This window comes from Cetorhinus maximus, chromosome 16, assembly GCF_964194155.1.
Source record: "Cetorhinus maximus chromosome 16, sCetMax3.hap1.1, whole genome shotgun sequence".
Classification (NCBI taxonomy): domain Eukaryota; kingdom Metazoa; phylum Chordata; class Chondrichthyes; order Lamniformes; family Cetorhinidae; genus Cetorhinus; species Cetorhinus maximus.
This window is the reverse complement of record NC_135894.1, coordinates 27,372,254-27,394,447: the sequence shown is the minus strand read 5'-3', so window position 1 is coordinate 27,394,447 and position 22,194 is coordinate 27,372,254. Positions and strand designations below refer to the sequence as shown.

Genomic DNA, 22,194 nt, shown 5'->3' with positions numbered 1-22,194 from the left:
AGAAACAGGATCGGAGGGGGGCTGAATGGTCTACTCATATTTTCACAAAACCACCAAATTGTCATGAAGATGTGTTCTATGTATCTCATTGGCTGGTCATATTAAAAAGAGACATTTCACTGAAACAAAGACAATTACTTAAAATGGCTGCCAACGTGCATCTGTGTAGCCACATTCCATTTCATGGAGACATAGGTCTAAGAAGACTCAGACAAGGACTTCCTCGGAAGTGTGAAAAGCTTCCTTCCTATCTCATCTACAAGGAAGAATGAACCATTCAGGAGTTATTTGCTATAACATTAAAAATTAATCACCTCAGCTATCCCAATGGCTAAGAGGAACTGTGCCAGACATGAGCTGATCAACTTTCTTTTAAGAATACAAAGCCGATATGGAGAGGTCATGTGATACTACCCTGGCTGTTGCTAGAATTGGGATTCGGCAGAGATCTAGCTGCTGGAGTGAGCAGCTGTCTCTTGCCCTCTTTCTCAACAATATTCCATCTAAGCTTTGAACCTTGTTTGTCTGAGTTAAAAATATGTCTACATTCCTGTAGCAGACAGGGACTCTCCACTAAAAGCCATTGGGATTTCTACAAGTGTTTCCAGGAGAAAAGGACATACTAGCCATGACTGTGAAAAGCCACTGCCTCAGCATGAGAACCGCACCTTGGATACAATCAGTGAACTCTAATGACGACTTTTAAAAAAAAAGTCTACACTTAACACTCAATACTCTGTGAAGTTGTATTTCTTCCTGCATGCTTGTGGTTTGAATGTGTGTTTGCGCACGTTAGTGGGAAGTAAGACGTATTTGAGCATTTTTAACATTTTTACCTCGGTGGGTTTTAGCACAATAAAGCCAACCCCTTATGTGTTTAACTCAAGAATACTTCCTTGGCTTAATTCTTACATACTGCACACAGTCACGTACATACTAAATTGGAAATACAGCATCCTTTTAAAATTCAAAACCTCTGCTACTACCAAATGAGAAGTGGGAAAAGAGAGGAGTCATTGTACCCCTCCTCACCTGGTCGTAACAAACTATATAAACAAAATAAATAATTCACATTCTCCTATTCCAGTATCTCAGTTATCATTATTTTCATCAGATGTACGCCACAACCAAATATTATTAAAAATAATTCCTGATAATTAAAAGGTTACCTCTTTGAATTCTGCTTTCAACACAGAATGTCCTAATGTTGGCTGCCACTGTAGTTTTCTGCCACTGTGTTTTCCGAGGTAAAATGTCTTAAATACCTCTTGCAATTTTATCATCTAAAACATATATATTTAAACATTACAAATGTAATGAAGTCCAGATGTCACATTCGTTTACACAGAAAGAGGTCATTCATGCCTGTGCCAGCCTTTTGACTGAGACCTACCCTTTTCTCATCGCTCTGCACATTTTTTTTCTTTAAGTATTCATCCAAGCCTCTGAAAATTATTACTGAATCTGCTTCCACCTCTCTTTCAGGGAGTGCCTTCCAGATCATAACCACTTGCTGCACTGATCCCCTCTGGATCTTTTGCCAATTATCTTAAATCTATGTCCCCTCATTACCAACCTTCCTGCCAACGGAAGCAGTTTTTCCTTATTACACTATCAAAACCCCTCATTATTTTGAACATAATTCTTCCCTTAAACTTTTCTTCTGAGGAGCAGAGCTTCTCTAATCTCCCCAGAAGCATCAAAGCTTAAAACAATTCCAGTGAGGGGAGATTTTTCCTCCCTTATGATTAATGCTGGCTGTAAAAAAGACTAATAGAATACAGTAATGCCAACGGTCTCAAGAATCAAGAGATAAACTGTTACAACCGCAGCTGATGCTAATACTGAGCAAGTCAGATCTCAGATTGAAATCCATCTCAGCTGATCGAAATTTTATTTCTGTATTGTAGAAACGAGGAGGGGAGGCAGCACAAAAGCACAGGGCTCCAGTGATAACTTCTAAAATTTGACTAATTAAAATGTTTATTAAAAGGAAAAAAAACTTAAATAAACAAGATACACAGTTAGAAAAAAAACTTATGAAATAACCCCCAAAATACAATTGTTTTCTTTGATTAAAAGATTTTCACACCCTCCAAAACACCAGAGTTGGTCTACAGTGGGACTCCCCCCACAGCAACTGCTACAACTGAAACCTCATTTTCACAAATAGCCTGTCATCTTAGTTCTTCATTGTCTTCATATATTTCTTTGAAAACTCAGGTTCCCAAATATCAAAACCTTTTATGTTCCTATTTTACCTCGATTTCAGGTCAACAAAATTTAAAACGCCTGCCTCTGTTTACGCATGAATCTCCTGTAAAATGCCAATGTTCTTTTTTTTAACCTTTGAGACTCCTTTGAAATGCAATAGCAACAAATCAATTTCAAAACTTATCCCCAAATGCTAATTTCAGATCTACTCCATTTCCTTGTAAGTTAACACCCATCATAAGGCCTCATTCCAAAATGTAAGAAGATAACACCTTTAGTCGTTCATTCCTTAGATTCTACAGACAATCTGACTCCAACAACCTCAACTTTGGTTAACCCTGGACACACAAAAACACAGCTTACCTTTACCTACATAGAATATATACGGAAACACAGAAATATAAAAATATACACATATCATCACAAACTCTGAAAAAATCAAGAGATCTGGTATAAAAATTGTGTATTTTCTCAAACATAAATCAATATAGAGATTGACAATAATAAACCTTATTAATAGTTTATTTAATTTCCAATAGGTCAGAGCTCTTTAGAAAAAAGTGGGCTGGATTTTGGAAGTATATCAGAGGCGGAATGAGGTCAGGGGACCTGGAATTTCAAGGCACCAACTGGTGTGCCAGGTTGCTGGTGTCTTCCAGCCTGGGTAATTTTTAAGGCGGGAGGTCAGTCGGAGTGACAGCTCCCCTCCCACAAGCGGCAGGTTAGTCATTAACATAATTAAAAGATCTATTGATCTATTACTGCCAACGATCAGGAGTCAACTGGAATTTTTCAGTCAGCAGGGTTTTGATGACTTCAAGTTTATGGAGGGAGGTAGAACCAAGACCAGCTAGGTGAGCATTGGAATAGTCATGTCTAAAGATAACAGAGGCATGGATGAGGGTTTCAGCAGCCAATGAGCTGAGACAGAGATGGAGTCTGACTGTGTTACAATGCTTTGCACAAGCCTCCTCCCACCCTACTTCCTCTAACCCCATCAAGAAAACCTTCTATTCATTTCTCTCTCTTGTACTTATCTTGCCTCCCCATAAATGCATCTATGCTCTTAGCCTCAAGCACTCCATGCAGCAGTGATTTCCACATTCCTAATAGTCTTTGAAAGAGGAGTTTCTCCTGAATACCCTACTGGATTTATTAGCGAATATTTTACATTTATTACCCCTAATTTTGGACACCATCACAGGTGGAAACATTTTGTATATGTTTACCTTATCAAACCCCTTCATAATTTCAGGTCACAATCATCTTTTTTGTAGGAAAAAAGGGCACCAACCTGTTAAATCTTTTCTAACAGTTTTAACCTCTCAGTTCTGATCATCGTTGTAAATCCATTTTGCACTCTCTCCAGAGCTTTAATATTCTTTTTGTAATATGGAAGTCAGATCTCTGCACAGTACTGTGTGATCTAATCATGGTTCTATACAAATTGTAAAATAGACTTCAAAAGCAGTGAAGCTATTTCTCTTAGGAATGAACCCCAGTGGTTGTTGGCATTTTATTTCATGGCTTTGTTATCCTAAATTGCTACTTTTAGTAATTTGAAAATCTGTACTTTTAGATCTCTTTCATTCTCAATCCCATTTAGACACATTTTCCAGGGAGTATATGGCCTGTTTATCCATCCTACCAAAAATGTGCCAACTCACACTTAACTATATTGAAATTCATTTGCCATTGACATGCCCATTCTAAGTTTAACATCTTCTGGTATTTTGTCAACAGTCTTCCTCAGCATTAACCATGCTCCCCAATTTGGTGTCCTCCTCAAACTTTGACAATTGTACTTCTGATCCCAAAGCCCAAATTGTTTACCTAAATGCTGAACAACAGTGTTCCCAGATCTGAACCCTGTTCAGAACATCACATGTATGGTACCCATGGCTTAACAAAATTAAGGCTTTAGGGAAATATTGATAACCCAGTTGTGGATTTTGCTGTATGCTGTAGATGTCTATATTGACAAATTAGGACTATGAATGTAGAATAGGCTGATATTAGTCTTACCTCAGGAGGTAAATGTATTTCCATGGGTACGTACGTTGGCCAGTACCCCATTGTCAGAATGTTGACTGTAAGATCTATCTTGCTTGGATCATTCTGATTTTGGATATACTGAAAAGATGGATAGAAAATTTGTACATTAGGAATATATATAGATATCAAGGTGAAAGCCCCACAAAATGCTTTCTCGTCAAAAATGCTGACAGCCTTGTTTCAATGGTAGAAGATAAAACCGACATTTACAAATTAAAAAAAACCAATAGACTTGATTGCCAAAACTGGTGCTGGTACATGAACGATGGCCATTTACCCATGCTCTATAAGTACAGGCCTTGTCCAGGAACATATGCTCAGCTACAAATCCACCATAAGAAATGGGAGCAGATCCTGAACTCAGCTTTGGGCCAGGTTTAAAGTGCTTCATAAATCAGTGTGCACAATTTGCAGGTAACAATATGGAATGAGAGGATAAAAAAGGAAAGTGAATGCAGTGGCTAAAATCATCAGTAATTCCTTTGACATTATGAGCTAGTCAATGTAGCCATTAGTGAAGCATCTTACTATGCCAGACCAAAGCTCTCCAAATTTAGATGGCTCCTTTAGCCTTCCCCCAAACTATGATGCCAAATGCACTGAAATCTTGACTTTGTTCATCCCAGAAGTAATGGGGAGGCACCCAGAAACAGGTTAAATGTGCATTCAAAGGCCAACACGTGAGCTGGGCTGTGCCCTACAAGAGGGAATGAGAGTAAAGCCCATTCTGGTTTGTGATCGGTTACATTACACGCTCACGATTTGTCCTGCCTCATTTCAGAAACGTTCTAGGACCAGTCCCATTCTTATCCCTTTACTTCCTCTTTTATGCCCTAAATTGGGCACAATGATACTGGAAATTTAAGAAAAATTATACTCAAATAAAATTATAATTTCCAGGGCCAGAGGGAGTACATCCAAGGATACCAAGGGAGGTAAGCGAGGAAACTGCAGAGGTACTGGCCATAATCTTCCAATCCTTCTCAGTTACAGGTGTCATGCCAGAAGACTGAAAAATTTCAAATATCATGTTTCTCAAATAAGGGTGTAAAGATAAACCCAGCCACAACAGGTCAGTCAGTTGAACCTCAAGTGGTGGGAAAGCTTTTAGAAACTATAATCCAGGATAAAGTTAACAGTCACTTGGACAAGTGTTGATTAATTAAGAAAAGTCAGCACTGCTTTGTTAAGCCATGTTTAAGTAATTTGATTGAGCTTTTTGATGATGCAACAGAGGGCCGATGGAGGGTAATGCGGTTGATGTGGTGTACGTGGGATTCCAAAAAGTATAATACTTACAATAATAAGCTTGCCAGCAAAGTTGAAATTCATGGAACAAAAGGGACAGTGGTAACATGGATACAAAATTGGTTGAGTGACAGGAACTAGAGTGTCGTGACGAACAGTTATTTTTTGGACTGGAGGAAGATACACAGTGGGGCTTGCAGGGTTCGAGCACAATTTCAAAATTCGCAAATGACAAAACTTGGAATTACTGTGAACTATGAAGAGGATAGTGGTAAACTTCAAGAGGCTACAGTCAGACACACAAACACGAGACAGATGAAATGTCATGCAGAGAAGCATGAAGTGATACATTTTGGTTGAAGTGATACATCTTGGTTGGAAGAATGAGGAGAGGCAATATAAAATAAAAGATATAATTCTAAAGGGGATGCAGGAATTGAGGCGCACAAGGGTATATGTGCACAAATCATTGGAGGTAATAAGGCACGTTGAGATAGTGGTTAAAAAATGACATGGGATCCTGGGCTTTAGAGAGGCATAAAGTACAAAAGCAAGGAGGTTATGAAGAATCATTATAAAACATGGTTTGACTACGGCTTCAACTGGAATATTGTCCAATTCTGGGCACCAACACACTTTAGGAACGATTTCGAGAATATGAAAAAAGATTTAGGAGAATGGCTCCAGGGATTAGGGACCTCAGTTAGGTGGATAGATTGGAGAAGCTGGGAAGAGGAGGAGATTTAAGAGGAGATTTGATAGGGGTGTTCAAAATCATGAAGGACCAGGTAGACAAGGTGGAGAAAAACTGTTACTGTTGGTGGAAGGGTCATGAACCAGAGGGCACCAACATAAGGTAGGTAGCAAAAGAAGCAATGGCGAGGAATAACTTTGTGACACAACGGGTGGTTAGGATTTGGAATGCATCGTGGTGGAGGCAATTAAATCGTGTCTTTCAAAAGGGAATTTGATAAGCGCCTGAAGAGAAAACATTTGCAGGACTATGAGGAAAGGGCTGGGGAGTGGGACTAACTGATTGTCTCCTGCATAGAGCTGACACAAACATGACAGGCCAAATGGCCTCCTTTTGTGCCATAATGTTTCTATGATTCTATTTGCCCAGGTAGGGGCCATGATCCTGGCTTATCCAGCCCTGCTCCAATGAGTCCTCATTGACTCGTCCAATGACCAGGCAGGCAATGAGCAAGAATTATTTTCCCTGAATGACATATTCTCAACCCAATTTCTGCAATGTTGTTTCATTTGTTGACAATAAAGTTTGAAATATTTAAAGCACACAATTGAAGATATAACATTAATTACACCCATGGTGTGTCACCCCCAAATTTAAAGCAGCACTTTTTTTATCCTTTGCTTAGTAATTAAGTACATGATCCTGTGGTACCAGCAAGGTCCCATACTCAAACTCTCATCTGCACTGAATTAACTGATCTCAGCCTAACTGAAATTAAGCTGTCTTCCTGGGCCAAGGGAGGATTGGAAGAGGGGAGCTGGCTTCCTGCTCCCAAGTGCCATCTGGTGGCTTCTGCTGGACAGTGAGCATACATTGGGTGTCAGTAGTAGCAATGATTTAACTCAGCTCTCATATCACCCATAATTAATCAGCCTGTTGATGCTCACTCGCTAAATTCATGGTTATACTTCTTGAAGCCTGCTGTATCATACCAACACAGCATCCAAAGGGACTAGAGGGGAGCACAGAAGAGAGGACAGAACAGGGGGCAGAGGAGGACCAGGATGGGAGACAGACGAAAGGGGAAGACAAAAGGAAGGGAAGGAGACAGGGAGGGGAGGTGAGAGGAAAGGGACGATGGATAGAGAGGAGAGGGAGGGACAAAGTGCAGATTTGGAGGAGAGGGAAGGCCATCAAAGGGAGAGGGAGGGAGGGTATAACAGAGAGGGAGGTAGGATTTAGAGGAAAGAGGGGGAGGATTTAGAGAGAAAAAGGGAGGGAAAAAAAAATCAGCAAATATAAATTGAGTTAAGAGATTACCTGCTTAAATTGGACCATAATGTCCTTTGAGAGTTCCATGTCTTTAAACATTCCCTCTAACTTGCTGGTGAAGGCAGCACCACATTCTAAAGAAACAAAACAGGAAATTGTCACAGAGCTCCAGACATTTCTAACTTGATAGAAATAGTTCCTGAAAACAGAACAAGACAGTGTCAGAGTCGCGCAGTAACTACGCAGACATACCATGTTTTAGTTTGGACAGCATTGACTTCTCAGCATCAACAGAAGCACTTTTCCCCACCAGGAGACGTTTTGCCAAATCTTTCTTATAGAAGGCCTCAAATACATCCTTACCTGTGGAAAGGAAGTAAACATTGATGCCCAAATTAAGTTACAACATTGAAAGCAAATTGGATTGAATCTGGGATAGAGCTTACTGGGAAGTTCTTTTTTGTATATTAAAATAAAAATACCACGTAACGCAAAACAAGTCTTTCCTTTGCGTAGTGAATTTGGTGAATCAAAACTAATAAATGTAACAAAATATGTCTCACTTTCTGAGCCAAACATTCCCAGGTCAGGTACAACGTGGTATCCACATAGGATCAAGCACTCTACTGTTCCCTTAAGTCACAAGTTGAAGGGCAGCCCTGCTGCTGCTCATATAACATTGGTACAAGTTAGAAGCAACTGTGTGTTGTGGACTCATTAAGCAAGAATGGTGCTGAAAGGAATCCAACTCTACTTCACTTTGGAGATCTGTCAGAGACAGACTATTATCCCAGTCTCATGGCTCAGATATCTACCCACTTCCCAGGAATAATCAAGGACTCCTAGAAGATACTGCAGCACCTAGTGCCAAGAAATTTGATTTTATAAGATTATATTAAGGTTAGTTTTTCTTATTGATGATGCAACTCCATTCTACTAAAGTTCTACAGATGCTGGTACTTACATTCTTACTAGGTGAGCTTCCACAGGAAGGGTTTATTTACCAGCTTCTAAGTGAAGTTGCACAGGAACCAGGTACCCATTGTTGCTATAACATTCTTGAGGCATAAATCTAGAAGTTGTGTTGACAGGTTATTTGTTCACCAGCAGGCCTCACAATGAGGCTTGGTGCTGTCCGCTTGCAACATCTGCACGCATGCATCTCCGTTAGGATCCACTAGGTAGTGATCAGAAGTAGGAACTCTAATTGCTCTCTCAGTACAGAGGGATGCAGAAGCTGTTAGTCATGGCAACGTGACAGATCAGCTAACGCAGCTTGCATGACATCTCTATGTGGTGTTTGAAAAATACACAAAAGTAATGCAAAATGTACCTACTGGACACTGCTCACTACATTATTTTTCTCTCAAAACCAGAATCGTGGCTTGGAGATGGAGCTCAAATCCCACCATAATAGTTTGAGAATTTGAATTCAGTTTTAAAACAAAAAGGGAAATTTTAAAAAGCTGGTATAAGTAAAAGTGGCAATAAAGCTGTTGAATTGTAAAAAAGCCAACTGCTTCATTAACGTCCTTTAGGGGAGGAAACCTAGGGGACAATTTTCTCCTCGTTGGGCAGGGGGTCTGGGAGCGGGCACAGGGCCAATCGCCGCCCGCGATCGACTGTGCGCCGCCACCAGAAGTGCTCAGCGCTACCTGCGCAGGCAGGGGGAGGAGGGAGAGTCGGAGCCTGCGCTCTTTTGCACGTGCGCGCGAAAGAGCGCAGAAATCTCTCTGAGGCACGGAGCTGCCTCGGAGATTAATTTAAGAATCAAACATTGTAAAAAAGAGAAAAACTCAGGCATGTCCCCTCATGTGACAGTATCACATGAGCTGGGACATGTTTATGTATTTTAATAAAACATTTTATTTAATTTATAAACCCTTCATGAAACCTCATCCCGCCTGTGGATGAGGTTTCATGCGAAATGCGAAGGCTGCCTGGCCTCTTTGTCTGGGCTGCCCATCCAACCTTAAGGTTGGATGGGCAGCCCAGACAATCAGTTTAATTAGGTGATTATTGGCCTTAACAGGCCTTTGACAGTTCGGCGGGCGTGCAGACGACTCTAGTGCGCGCCCGCTGAACTGAAAATAGGAATGATGTGCGGTGACGTCGGGACCGATGCCTGACGTCACCACGCGTCATTTTACGCCTTGGCATGCGCAGCCCGTCCCCGCACGCCGATCAGAAGATTCAGGCCCTACTGTTCTCACCCAGCCAGACCTACGTGTGACTCCAGTCTCACACTAAAGTAACTGACTCTTAACTGCCCCTGAAGTGGTTCAAGAAGGTGCTCCCGCACCACCTTCTCAGGGCAACTAGGGATGGGCGATAAATGTCAGCCCTGCCAGCAACGCCCATATCTAGATGAAGAATTTACTGTGCTTAGATGTGCATGGGCTTGATAATCACTGTGCTTAGATAGCACTAATATTAGTGACACTGAAAGGGCTTCGGCATCGGAAACCTTTTTGTCCAACAGTATTTTAAACAAGATTAGTTTCTTATTAAGGACATAGAGAAAAAGAACACTGAACCAGTTTACATGGTTATTCAGGCTTTTGCTGTGGTCTAGCTGCCCCACTTAGCATTCTGGCTGGGGCAATCTATGCCTAAGACAAAACCAATTCTGAAGTCTAGAAACAAAATTATATTTTAAAGGTTTTCAATACAGCTACAAATCAATGAGAAGAGCTCACCATGAATAAATCTAAATATGATCATGATTTTATCTAGCATCCTTTCCAGTTCCTCATCTGTTGCTTCTTTGTTACCAGCTCGCAATTTTGAATCGACATACTTGGCTATAAACAAATTAAATCATATGTTAGTGATGGTTCACTCTGAACAGTGTCATTCTGCAATGAAACATGAAGCAATATGCATATTGGTTAATAAATTTAAAAAAATCAAGTTTAACTGCAAAAAACCATAAAAGTTGACAGTATGTGCAAGATTTTAATATTAAGTGGGGGGGGGGGTGTGGATGAAGGGCAGGAAAATAGGATTAAGTGGACGGCTGTGTCAGAGATTGATATGCTGAATGGTTTCCTTCCATGCTGTAAAAATACTAAGATTGTACAGGAAGTGAAGCAGACAAATTGGCTGAAATGACAGCTTGTTGAAGATTTTTAACAGTGGACAGAGGGGAACAGGTCTAGGAGATCCCTGAAAGCAGAACCATGAATCTTTATTAATAATGGGATAAAGCGGTGGGGTGTTTGGGGTGAGGGGGTGTAGAGAAAGAGACAAAACCAGAATAGGAGGAAAGGAATGTTCAACAAAACTATGGCAGGAGCAGGAGTAGGCCATTTGGCCCCTCCAGCCTGCTCCACCATTCAGTAAGATCATGGCTAATCCGATTGTGGCTTCAACTCCACTTTCCTGTCTGCTTCTCATAGCTGTTGACTCCCTTGTCTATCAAAATCTGTCTGAGCCTTGAATAAATTCAATGACTCAGCATCCACTGCTCTCTGGGAAAGAGAATTCCACAGACTAACAACCCGCAGAAAAAAATTCCTCATCTCCATCCTAAATGGGAGGCCCCTTATTTTTAAACTGCGTCCTCTAGTTCTACACGCACCCCCCATGAGGGGAAATATCTCCCCAGCATCTACCCTGTCAAGCCCCCTCAGAATTATATATGTTTCAAAAAGATCTCCTCGCATTCGTCAAAACTCCAATGAACATGAGCCTAACCTGCCCAGCCTTTCCTCATAAGACAAATGCCTCATCCCAAGAATCAACCTAGTGAACCTTCTCTGTCTGAACTGCTTCCAATACAATTATGTTCTTCTTAAGTAAGGAGACCAATACTGCACATATGCAGTCTCACCAATGACCTGTACAGTTGTAGCAACACATCCCTACTTTCATATTCCATCCCCCTTGCAATAAAGGCCAACATTCCAATTGACTTCCTAATCACTTGCTGTTCCTCCATACTAAATTTTTGTGATTCATGTATCAGGATACCCAGATCCCTCTGTACCTTAGGGTTCTGTAATCTCTTTCCACTTAAATAATATTCTGCTTTTCTACTCATCCTGCCAAAGTGGACAAGCTCACATTTCCCCACATTATACTCCACCTGCCAAATTTTTGCCCACTCACTCAACCTATCTATATCCTTTTGCAGACATGTTATATCCACCTCACTACTTGCTTTCATAGCTACCTTTGTGTCATCAGCAAATTTAGCTACATACATTCAAGTCTTTTATCAAATTCATTAATATAGATTATAAACAGTTGAGGCTCCAGCACTGATTTGTGACAGTCCACTAGTTATAAAATAGTTATATCCACGGATATAAAATGCCTGTTCTGTGTTTCTACCATTTCCCTATTTCCCATTAATTCCCAAGTCTCACTCTCTAAGGGACCAACACTCACTTTAGTTATTGTTTTCCTTTTTATATACTTGTAGAAACTCTTACTAGCTGTTTTTATATTTCTAACTAGCTTTGTCTGATACTCTAATTTCTCCCTCTTTTTTTGTCATTCTTTCTAAAATTTGTCTAATCTCCTGACTACCACTAAGCTTTTCAGTATTGTACATATTTTCTTTCAATTTAATACTATCCTTAACTTCCTAGTTAACCGCGGATGTTGCATTCTCCTCAGAATCTCTTTCTCAGTGAAATATATCTTTGTTGAGTTATGAAATATTGCCTTAAACTTCTGCCACTGCTTCTCCACTGTCTTACTTTTTAACCTATTTTCCCAGTCCACTATAGTCAACTCTAAATTCATACCTTGTAACTGCCTTTATTTAAGCTTAAGACACTAGTCTTAGACCCACATTTCTCACCCTCAAACTGAAAGTGAAATTCTATCATGTCAGGTTGCTTTTACTAACAAGGCCATAATCAAAGATGCAATAGCAAATGGGGTTTATTGTTAGAGGTGGTAATGGCAGGAGTGTACAACACTCGGTATCTGACATTATTTCTGTACCCAAAACATAACAATTTGTTGTAGATCTTTTCCCCATCTCCTGTATGACCTGAAAGAGCATGCAAATAAGTGCGGCATATACCAAATGACCTAAAAGTATGTATGTAGGTACAGAACTGCCAAATTGAGGAAATCGATGAGACATTTTTTCCCCCAAGGGCGTTGTTGGCTCAGCCAGCATTTATTGCCCACCCTAATTGCTCTAGAGAAAGTAAACAAATAAGCAAAGATCTGCACAAGTTCAAAAACATACAGAAATATCGTAGTATGCAAGGAAACAGGTGCTGCTTCTTCCCCCAGCCCCCCCAAGTGTCAAAATCTGGATAGAGGTAGCACTTTAAGCGTCTGCCTGTGTCAACTCTGTCCCAAGATTTACTGGTCGTGCTCACGAATATAGCCTCAAATTCAGTGAAACAGGAAAAACCGCAAAAACAGAACAGAATCAACAACAAAAAAAGCACTGCCCCATCCCTCAAGCCTGCTCAGATGTTTCTCTTTGAAAGTATCGGAGCTCTTGAGTGGTGAACACGATACAGGGGATTCTACTCACTGGAACTGAACAGCAGTTGCAGTGAGCAGTCAGGAATTTACACGTGGTGACATGAAGCAAGTCACTGTTTCCTGTCGGTGCTACGTTTTGCTTGGTTTGTGGAGCTTCCGACTCCCTTAACCCGGGTGGGCGGAAATACGTGATGACAGAGACGTTGCTCTCTATTTGGTATCAGAACTTGGGAGTTGAGCCTCATGCCCTTGGATTAAAGGAGTTCCTGAAGCTCTATTTTGAATGATTGGCTCACCTGATGGATGGAGACTCGGGCACGTATTCTGCTCTGTTCCCGAGGTGAGAGTGGAGTTGTGGACGGACAAGAGTTGTTTCAATTATTGAAAGACAAAATGGGTGAGGCTACTGATGAATGTTCTGATTTATTCCTACACCTGTTGATTTTTCTCTCATAGTTATTGCATTCTAAATTTTCATGGGATAAATGAGGAAATAGTTTGATTGGGTGGCTTTGTAAGGATTTAACATCATGTTTTTTGATCAGTTGATTTTTATTCAAACAAAGCTTTGAGCTAATCAGCAAGGGTGATTTACATGATTTAAATCGTTTTTTAATTTCCGAGACATCTACACCAAATCAGGGCTGTTTCTGCTGACAGGTTGACCACTCCCATGGATGCGCGCTAGATGGAAGACTTTTAATTATGAAAATCCAAACTGGTGCACCAATGTCCTTTGGACAGGAATGCTGTCATTCATACCCTGTATGGCCTACAAGTGACTCCAGTCCCACACCACCGTGGTTGAGTAGGGGTGGGCAATGAACACTATTCATTCTCTGGATGTGGCAAGGCTAATGAATAAAAACTGTGAGGGATTGACATTGGTAAGGTAGCAGGGTAAGTTAAAGTGCTACTATGTGAAAGAGGGATCTCAGTGTTGCACAATGGTTTCATTTACAACACTGTTGGAAGGGCCAAACCTAAGCATTCGCAATCTATATTGGATAAAATTTATATACATAGAAATTAAGTTCTACAAACTGTTAGGTTTACTCACACAGGAATTCGGTGTAGTGCCTAGTGTAGGAACTACTCTGTAGTGCCACTGGGAATTACTGCACCAGTTTATACTCATTATTATAGTTGTTAAATGCTTCATGCTACAAAGCGAGAGATCAGCCTACCTATCAACTCAGCAGGCTTGTTCGGTCTCTTGTTGATAAAAGTCTCAAAAGCTTCCTTCATTGTATTGATGAACTTCTCATTTTTTACAAAGCACACTTCAATGACATGATCTACTTTATCTTTGAAGTCTAGCAGCTCCTCAACCATCGTCTTGTCCTTCTCAGGATTAACCACAATTGTAGTACCAAACATCTGGAAAGTAAATATCACTTTATGTAGGAAAACATCAATGACAACAATTCTAAGGCTCCTTGCTTCAGTGGACAAACGCTATGGGTGAGAGAACGTGTGCTGAATTTACTTTTCATTCTAGAAATAAGTTCCTACACTCAGTTAGTATGGGGACCCCTTCCAAAACATCATTATCATTTGCCTGAAGAGCTAATGCACCATGAAGGAGAGGGATTGCTGTCCATCTGACCTTCGAGGATGCTTAAAAGGTGACGTCAACCAAGACAGAGCATTAAAAGGCTCACATCAGGAGAAAAGAAAATCACCCTGCCTCAACAATAAAAAATTGTATTCATGTAGCATCTTTAATGCACTGAAACGTCTTGAGGTGATTCACAGAAGCATCTTCAAACAACATTTGACACCAAGCCACGAGGGCAGATGGCCAAAGCCTTGGTCAAAGAGGTAGATTTTAAGGAGCGTTTTAAAAGAGGAAAGTTAAGTAAAGAGGTGGAGAGGTTTAGCGAGGGAAACAAGGAACAAGCCCTTTTCAATTTTAGAATTGGTGTACCAACAACAAATATAAGCAACAACTTATATTTAAGTAGCACCTTCAACATAATAAAATATCCCAAAGTGTTTCACAGGAACATTATCAAAGAAAATTTGACAACGAGGCACATAATAAAATATTAGAGCAGTTGACAAAGGCTTGGTCAGAGGCAGGTTTCAAGAAATACCTTAGAAGGAAAAAAAGTGAGGTAAGAGAGGCAGAGCGGGTTGGGAAGAACTTCCAGAGCTTAGGGCCTAGATAACTGAAGGCCAACAATGGCGGAACAATTAAAATTGGGGATGCTCAAGAGTCTAAAATTAGGCAGTCGCAGATATCTTCTATTTCTCGTCCAGTCCCAAAACCCTCCAAGGTAGGGAGGGGGCATAGGCCATGGAGGGATTTGAAAATAAGGATAAGAATTTTACAAACACAGCTTTGTTTGAGTGGGAGCCAATGTGACACAACGAGCACAGGGGTAATTAGTGCAAGTTAAGACATGGCCAGGTGACCTCCTTTACAGTGGGAGACCAGCCAGGAGAGCTTTGGAATAGTCAAATCTACAGGTACCAAAAGCACGAATGAAGGTTTCAACTACAGGCGTGCGAGGCTAGGAGCCGCAGCTCTCCCCCTCCGCGAGCGAGGCCAGAAGCCACTGCCCCCACCCCCCCTCCGCGAGAGAGGCCGGGAGCCACCACCCCCCCTTCCCTCCGCATTGCACATTGTCCCCCCGCCCCTTCCCTCCGCATTGCACATTGTCCCCCCCCCCCCTTCCCTCCGCATTGCACATTGTCCAACTTAGCATAGAACTAGCACAACTTTTACATGCACTAATGTGGTCAGTACCCTCAAAAGGATCAACTCAACATTTTGAAGAAATACCTTGATATATTCATTCCAATGCTGCAAAAGAACCTGCAGACCACCTTTAACCCTGCTGAATAGTTGGTAGAGAAGAGTGAGGTCCGCTATTCTGTTTTCATCAAGTAGGTGATTGAGGCCTGGAATAACAAACATTGAAGCAATGTAAAACTGCCACTCCCAACTATTACCTCAACAACACACATTTAGGTAGCACTGTTAACTCCAAAAATTATCCCCGGGGAAGCACAGACACAAAGCTGACAGACAGACTGGGGCATGTGACTAAAAGCTTTGGGTGAGTTTTAAAGAACCTCTTAAAAAGAGGTGGCAGTGAGGCAGAATTTATGCAGGGAATTCCAAAGAGTGGGGCTTAGGCACCCAAGGTGGGTAAAATGACAGACAAATGGATATTTGGTGAGTCTGGAGATTGTAGGGGTGGAGGATTCCTATGATAGGGAGAGGCAAGGTTATGGAGGACTTAAATACAAGGATAAGAATTATAACGTTATGATATTGGGTGTGGGCGGGTGGTCAGGAGTCAATGGTCAGACAGCAATGACTTGTGCGGTACTGGGTATGAGTAACAGAGATTTGGATCAGTTGGCATCCATGGGGGATGGCGGATGGGAAGTTGACTAAATTACAAATTGCAATAATTTAGTCTAGAGGCTTTAGGGTTTCAGCAGAAGACAAACAAAGGTAAAAGCAAGCCTCGCAACGTTAAAGAGATGAATGCAGATGGTCTTTACAGGGTACAATGATATGTGGTTGGAAAATGAGCTCAGCATTGAAGAGAACGCCGAGATGGTGAACACTCTGGTTCAGCCTGGGAGAGTGGCCGGTGAGGGAAATGGACTTCATGTTGAGGGTCTGGAATTCGTAATAGAGCATGGGGGCATTATAGTAAAATAAAAATGGAAACAATAACATTTTGCACAATGTTGTTCCCTGGGTTAAGTGATGATAAGTAGCTATTTTACAAGTGTGGCTGGTGGCCAAGCCCACCATTATCAATAAAAAGCATAATGGGAAGCCCGAGGGATTACAAACCTCCACAATAATAAGTGACAGCAAGGGAATCAAAAGCACTGCCACTGCATGTGGGGCCATTCTATAATGGTGCTGCAGTCAAACTGCCAGGGTCAGGCAGTGCTGCTAACAGTCAGGTAGTCGGACCAAAGTGCAGCACGAGGCCAGCAGCTGTTTACTAGAGAATGACAAGACTTAAGTTAAACAGAAATATATTTTGTTTTGCTTTTCAGCTTCTTCTCTTCAGCTCTGAAGAAGAGTCATACGGACTCGAAACATTAACTCTGTTTGTCTCTCCACAGATGCTGTCAGACCTGCTGAATTTTTCCAGCATTTTCTGTTTTTGTTTTTCTTTTACCTTTCTGGAGAATAGCTGTCAGATGTTCACCAAGAAGTTGCTTCTCAACACTGGAAATCAACCATTTTCTGTAAATCACAAAAGAATCCAACTATTTATTTTGAAAATGTATAATCCCCACGCTAACAATAAAAAAGACAATAAATACGAGGCATCATACAGAGAATGAGAAAATGGTGAAAGGTTCCAGCGAAGCCTCATAAAATGCACACCAATAAACTAGCCTCAGTGAAAGTACTGCAGACAGGTAGAGTCCCTGAACCAAGCATTGGGAGATCTAACCCTGTCAAACTGTACAAGACAAATGACCAAAATCAAAACAAGAGCAAAAAGAGGACAGCATGCCTAATAAGAATCATATTTTGCAAGGAGCCTTGTTCAACAGGAATCTGAATCAGAGAACCAGCCTGTACACCAAGACTCAGTCAGCTCAATTTTCACTGGTCGCCAGAAAATAGCAAGAGTTATAGATTACACAGAGAGTGTTCTCGGATGGCACTGATCCACAAAAGCTTATTGGCAGAGAAAGGTAAAGAAAATGAGGATCCACAGGAAGGGATCAGGGAAGAGAGACCATCTCTTTCGATGTTGGAACGCGCGGATGCATCAGCTTGGCACAAATGCAATATCAACAGTCTAACATGACCACATAGAGCCCAGATTTTTTTTCCCCAAATGTTTATTCGTTCACAGGATGTGAGAATCGCTGGCTAGGCCAGCATTTCTGCCCAACTCTAATTTCCCTCGAGAAGTTGGTGATAAGCTACCTTCTTGAACTGCTGCAGTCCATGTGGTGTAGGTACATCCACAGTACTGTTAGGGAGGGAGTACAAGTATCTTCACTCAGAATGCAAGCTGATGGATCAGAAACGAGCAAGCCTAGTATCCTTGGTCTTGTGACCAGAACATGGGAGACACTGGCCCTGTTCCATGCAACTCCTCCCAATATTGGAAACAGCAGAGGCAACGACCAGCATTTATGACTGAATCACTGCACAGCATGCTGTTACTCTCATTCATAAACCTGTCAAGGTATAATAATAGGATCCCTTCACTTTGATTATATTCCCAAGATGGCATCAGCATTTCTTTCACGGACAAATCAGTATTGCTTTGATTACAAGGACATAAGAAATAGGAATAGACCATAACATCAACGGACAACCCTTGCAAGTCGAACTGCTCCGCCATTCAATGCGATCATGGCTGATCTTGGGCTTCAACTCCATTTTCCCACCCGCTCCCCATATCCCTTAATTCTCTGAGAGACTAAAAATCTGTCTATCCCAGCCTTAAATGTATTCAACGATGCAGCACCCCTGACCTTCTGGGGTAGAGAATTCCAAAGATTCAGAACCCTTTGAATGAAGTAATTTTACCTCATCTCAGTCCTAAATGATCAGCCCTTATCATGAAACCGTGCCCGTGTTTTAGACTCCCCGATCAGCAGCAACAATCTCTCAATGCTACCCTATCAACCCCCTTCAGAATTTTGTAGGTTTCCATGAGATCACCTAACATTCTTCTAAACTACAGAGAAAATGGGCCCAATTTACTTAGCCTATCATCAGACAACCCTTGCTAGTGGCACCTCCCTGCCCCTGAACTGTCTCGCCATCTCTCCTAAAGGTGTTTATTCTGCTGGGGAATTGTTCTATTGATGCCAGGCACAGTCCATGAAATCACATGGCTCTAAAGAGATTTCGCAATGCCTGTGTCCAAGGGGAATAGTAGTATTTAAAAAACAGTTTGGACATTCGTAATAGTTTAGGGCTCCAAACTGCAGATGGAGATATCAACACAGTGCTGCAGTTCAGCAGCAATGCTCTCTGGCGCTCTATAGATAAAGTCTAATGGTCCAAAGCTTCCCCATGCACCCATGATTCCAGTAGCCAGATCCACCAGTGTCCATAACACTTAACTACAAGCCCCTAGCTAAGGGCACCACTCAATTCTAGCCATTCCATTGATAGGTGATGATTCTTTCTGGCAGCAGTGTGCTTATAAACCCATCACCAAGCAGAAGGGTTTCCAAACTAATACAGCCAAGACCACACAGGTAGCGTTTCCATTTATCTTCACATGCTCTCTCCATTTAGAGAAACACCTCACTTTAGCAATTCCAGAGAACTTAAACCCGAGTTCTTAGTAGCCTGGCTTAGGAACCTGCAGGAGTACTGTTTCCATTGAACTAAAACCCACACATTTTACCAGTACTGAGCACTGGTAAGCTTCCTGTTGCCTTGCATGGTTAGTGCCACCCTATGTGTTAGGTTGAAGGGCTACCTGCTGCTGAGTCAGAAGTATCTATTCCGACAAAATATATTTCTGATAATAGCAGCAATATAATGTTTGACTCCACACTGTCCTTCCTTATAAATGGATGACAGTGCAGCACCATTTATGAATTGGCCTTCCATAAACCACTAGTACCTCAAGCTTGCTGTTCAAACTGCATCAAGCCCTGGATGCCTTCACTGAAGCCCTTACTGTTTCTCACTTCTATCATGCTAATAACATTCAACAATGTCTCATCGCATGGCCAAAGTGTTCTCAGCCTGCCTCCACTTCTCTTTACAGCTGTTTGTACACACCTAGTTTACAACATGTACTTTCATCATGTAGAACTAATTGAGGAAAGCCACATCCCATTAGAGTGTGTAATCTTATTTTAATTCAGCCCCAGACTTTTAACATTCATGAAAGACTTAAGTCAGTACCAGAGCTCTGAAACTCAGTACAGTGTAGATGGGGAAAAGGCAGCCATTAAGAAAAGGAGAAGCAGAAAGAGGCAGACGCACCCCTGTTTTTGCACAAGGAGTCGTCACCAACCTTCCCTGGAGACATGCTTCAGCACCAAGTTAATCTACTTTCTTTTGTTTGCCTTTTCTTAAATAACCAGCTAAGTACATTCCACATGGGACATTGCAGAAAAATGAGAACCACCACTCACTGCGTGCTTTGATCCAAGTAAGTAATTACTCGGTCTGTTTCTTCTTCCAGACGTTTGTTTACATGGTGAAGATATTCCGACACCTAGATTTAGAACATTAAAATTGAAAAAGGACGGGTTCCAAGTAGTGCGTGAGCTAAGAATCTTTGTTAAGAATCTGTTACTTGCCTCCCTCTCTTGCATTAATCTTTGTCCTTCTGCTGCATATAAACAATTGGTCTCCTCCAAAAACCTGTGTTCAAATGATTCCTGGTAGACCTGTTTGATGCAAAGTATAACTAGTGGAGGCTTCCATGAAAGAAAATGCCCAAGTGAGAATTAAAACCTCCCTTACCTGCAGGTCAGACAGCATACTCAGCAAACTTCGGATCAAGCTTCTGTCCACAGCCTCTCCGTTTCTCTCTTTTTCAACGAACAAAAGTATCCCATCAATGGTTTTGCTTTGTACAATTCTGTCGTTGATGACATGGGTTCGGAAAAGCTCTAAACCTATATCCCTGGAAGTATTTAAGCACATGATTTGTTATTAATAGCAAGAGACACAAAGTCTGTACACGGGAGCAACAGCAATGATGAAGCCAAGACATTATTTGGCACCAAAATTGTGAAGTGCAATTATAATCTGAAAAATTGCGAATAATAGGTATGTTCATCAGTTTAACTATTTAAGCATTCATTTAAGAAATTGGTTGGGTTTCTTTTCAACGTGTTTGCAATATTGTGTAATGCAACACAGCCAATTTATGCCAGTTTGGATTCAGCACCTCAAAAAGCTGGGAAGAAGGAATGCAAGTGAGAGGGGCAGGAGGAAAAAGGGAAATGAGGGACAGGGAGAGAAAAGGGAGAAAAAGAACAAATTAGGGAGGCTGGAGAAAAGGAGTTGGCGAGAATGAGGGAGGTAGGAGGAGGAGAGAGAAAGGCAATGAGAGAAACCAGGAAAGAAGGAAACAGAAGAAACTGGAGACCATGCTGCAGTGAGAATGGGGAAAGTGAATTAAACAGAGTGAATGACAGCAAGAATATCCTACATTTTATTGAAGTCCTACGCTTGTCAGTCGTGGGGTATGCCTTTAAACATCACTTATTTCCCTCTATCTGTGCTGTGAAGTGGCCTCTGTCTTTGTTAACCAGTTTAGATGCTGGTCTGCTATGTATTTTAAACATTTCCTATTTTTAATCTGGGAATGAGCATCAGTGAGCCAAATATTTGAAAGAGAAACAGAGAAAGAGCTGGAGAGGGGATCAAATGTGGGGGTGGGATGGTGGGGGAGAACATCGTCTCAACAGAAATAACAGTAAGAAAGGCAGACTTGCATTTATGTAGCAAGTTTGCGCACATAAACAGGTCCCACAAATAATGAGTTAAAGGTCATATAATTTGTTTCAGTGATGTTGGTTAAAGGATGAACATGGAGGAGAAATATTCAAATGAGAGAAGTATTCAAATAAGAGAAGTAGAGTGTCACAGCATCTGTATCAGCACTTAGGGGGGCAGATGGGGTCTCAGTTTAAGTCTCATCTGAAAGATGGCCCTTCCAACAGTGCAGCAGTCCCTCGGTACTGCACTGGAATGTCAGCCTGGATTATGTTTTCAAATCTGTGGACTGGACCTTGAAAACTCAGCTGATACCTCAATGACCCGACCCAACCACCCAACGCTTTCAAAAAATATTGAAGGATACCAAGTGCTTCTTACTTCAACTTTCCCAGAGTTACTGTCAGAAAATCTTTGGTCTATTATCTACAACCATACACCTATCTATCAGCCTAAATATACAAGCACCACTAACAGATCAAATAAAGAATTCAGGAAGAATTTCTTTAACAAACTGCATTTATACAGAGTTTTGAATGCAGTGAGCCATCTCAAGGTGCTTCGGGGTCAGGGCAAATGTACTTTTAAACTGGCAATAAGCCATATGGAATGGATAGCTCAAACTAGTTCAACACAAACCTCTAACGCTAGTAAAAGGCAGAATGAAGCCAACACAGGTTGGAGATATGGTCTGGCTGGTTCCTCAATTATCCATTAGTCATAACACACCCAGTTTCGTGGAATCTACAGAGTAAGACTGCATAAACTGGCTGGTGAACACATATTTGAGGGGGTGAGCTATCAGAAACTTGTGGGGGGAGGT

At 41.4% G+C, this 22,194-nt stretch overlaps 1 protein-coding gene across 1 annotated transcript in view; it reads right to left on the bottom strand.

The window, feature by feature from the left end:
* The window catches only part of LOC144691453 (cullin-4A-like), a 56,140-nt gene that overhangs the window by 17,593 nt on the left and 16,353 nt on the right, over nt 1–22,194 (bottom strand). Inside the window, exons 6-16 of the mRNA XM_078559552.1 lie at nt 20,391–20,553; nt 20,225–20,314; nt 20,057–20,139; nt 17,104–17,171; nt 15,735–15,853; nt 14,131–14,323; nt 10,183–10,287; nt 7,736–7,846; nt 7,532–7,617; nt 4,240–4,347; nt 1,170–1,283 (exon numbers count right to left, since the gene is read on the bottom strand). Of these exons, the coding sequence (XP_078415678.1) occupies nt 1,170–1,283; nt 4,240–4,347; nt 7,532–7,617; nt 7,736–7,846; nt 10,183–10,287; nt 14,131–14,323; nt 15,735–15,853; nt 17,104–17,171; nt 20,057–20,139; nt 20,225–20,314; nt 20,391–20,553 (1,240 nt within the window). The remainder of the gene's footprint in view (nt 1–1,169; nt 1,284–4,239; nt 4,348–7,531; nt 7,618–7,735; nt 7,847–10,182; nt 10,288–14,130; nt 14,324–15,734; nt 15,854–17,103; nt 17,172–20,056; nt 20,140–20,224; nt 20,315–20,390; nt 20,554–22,194) is intronic.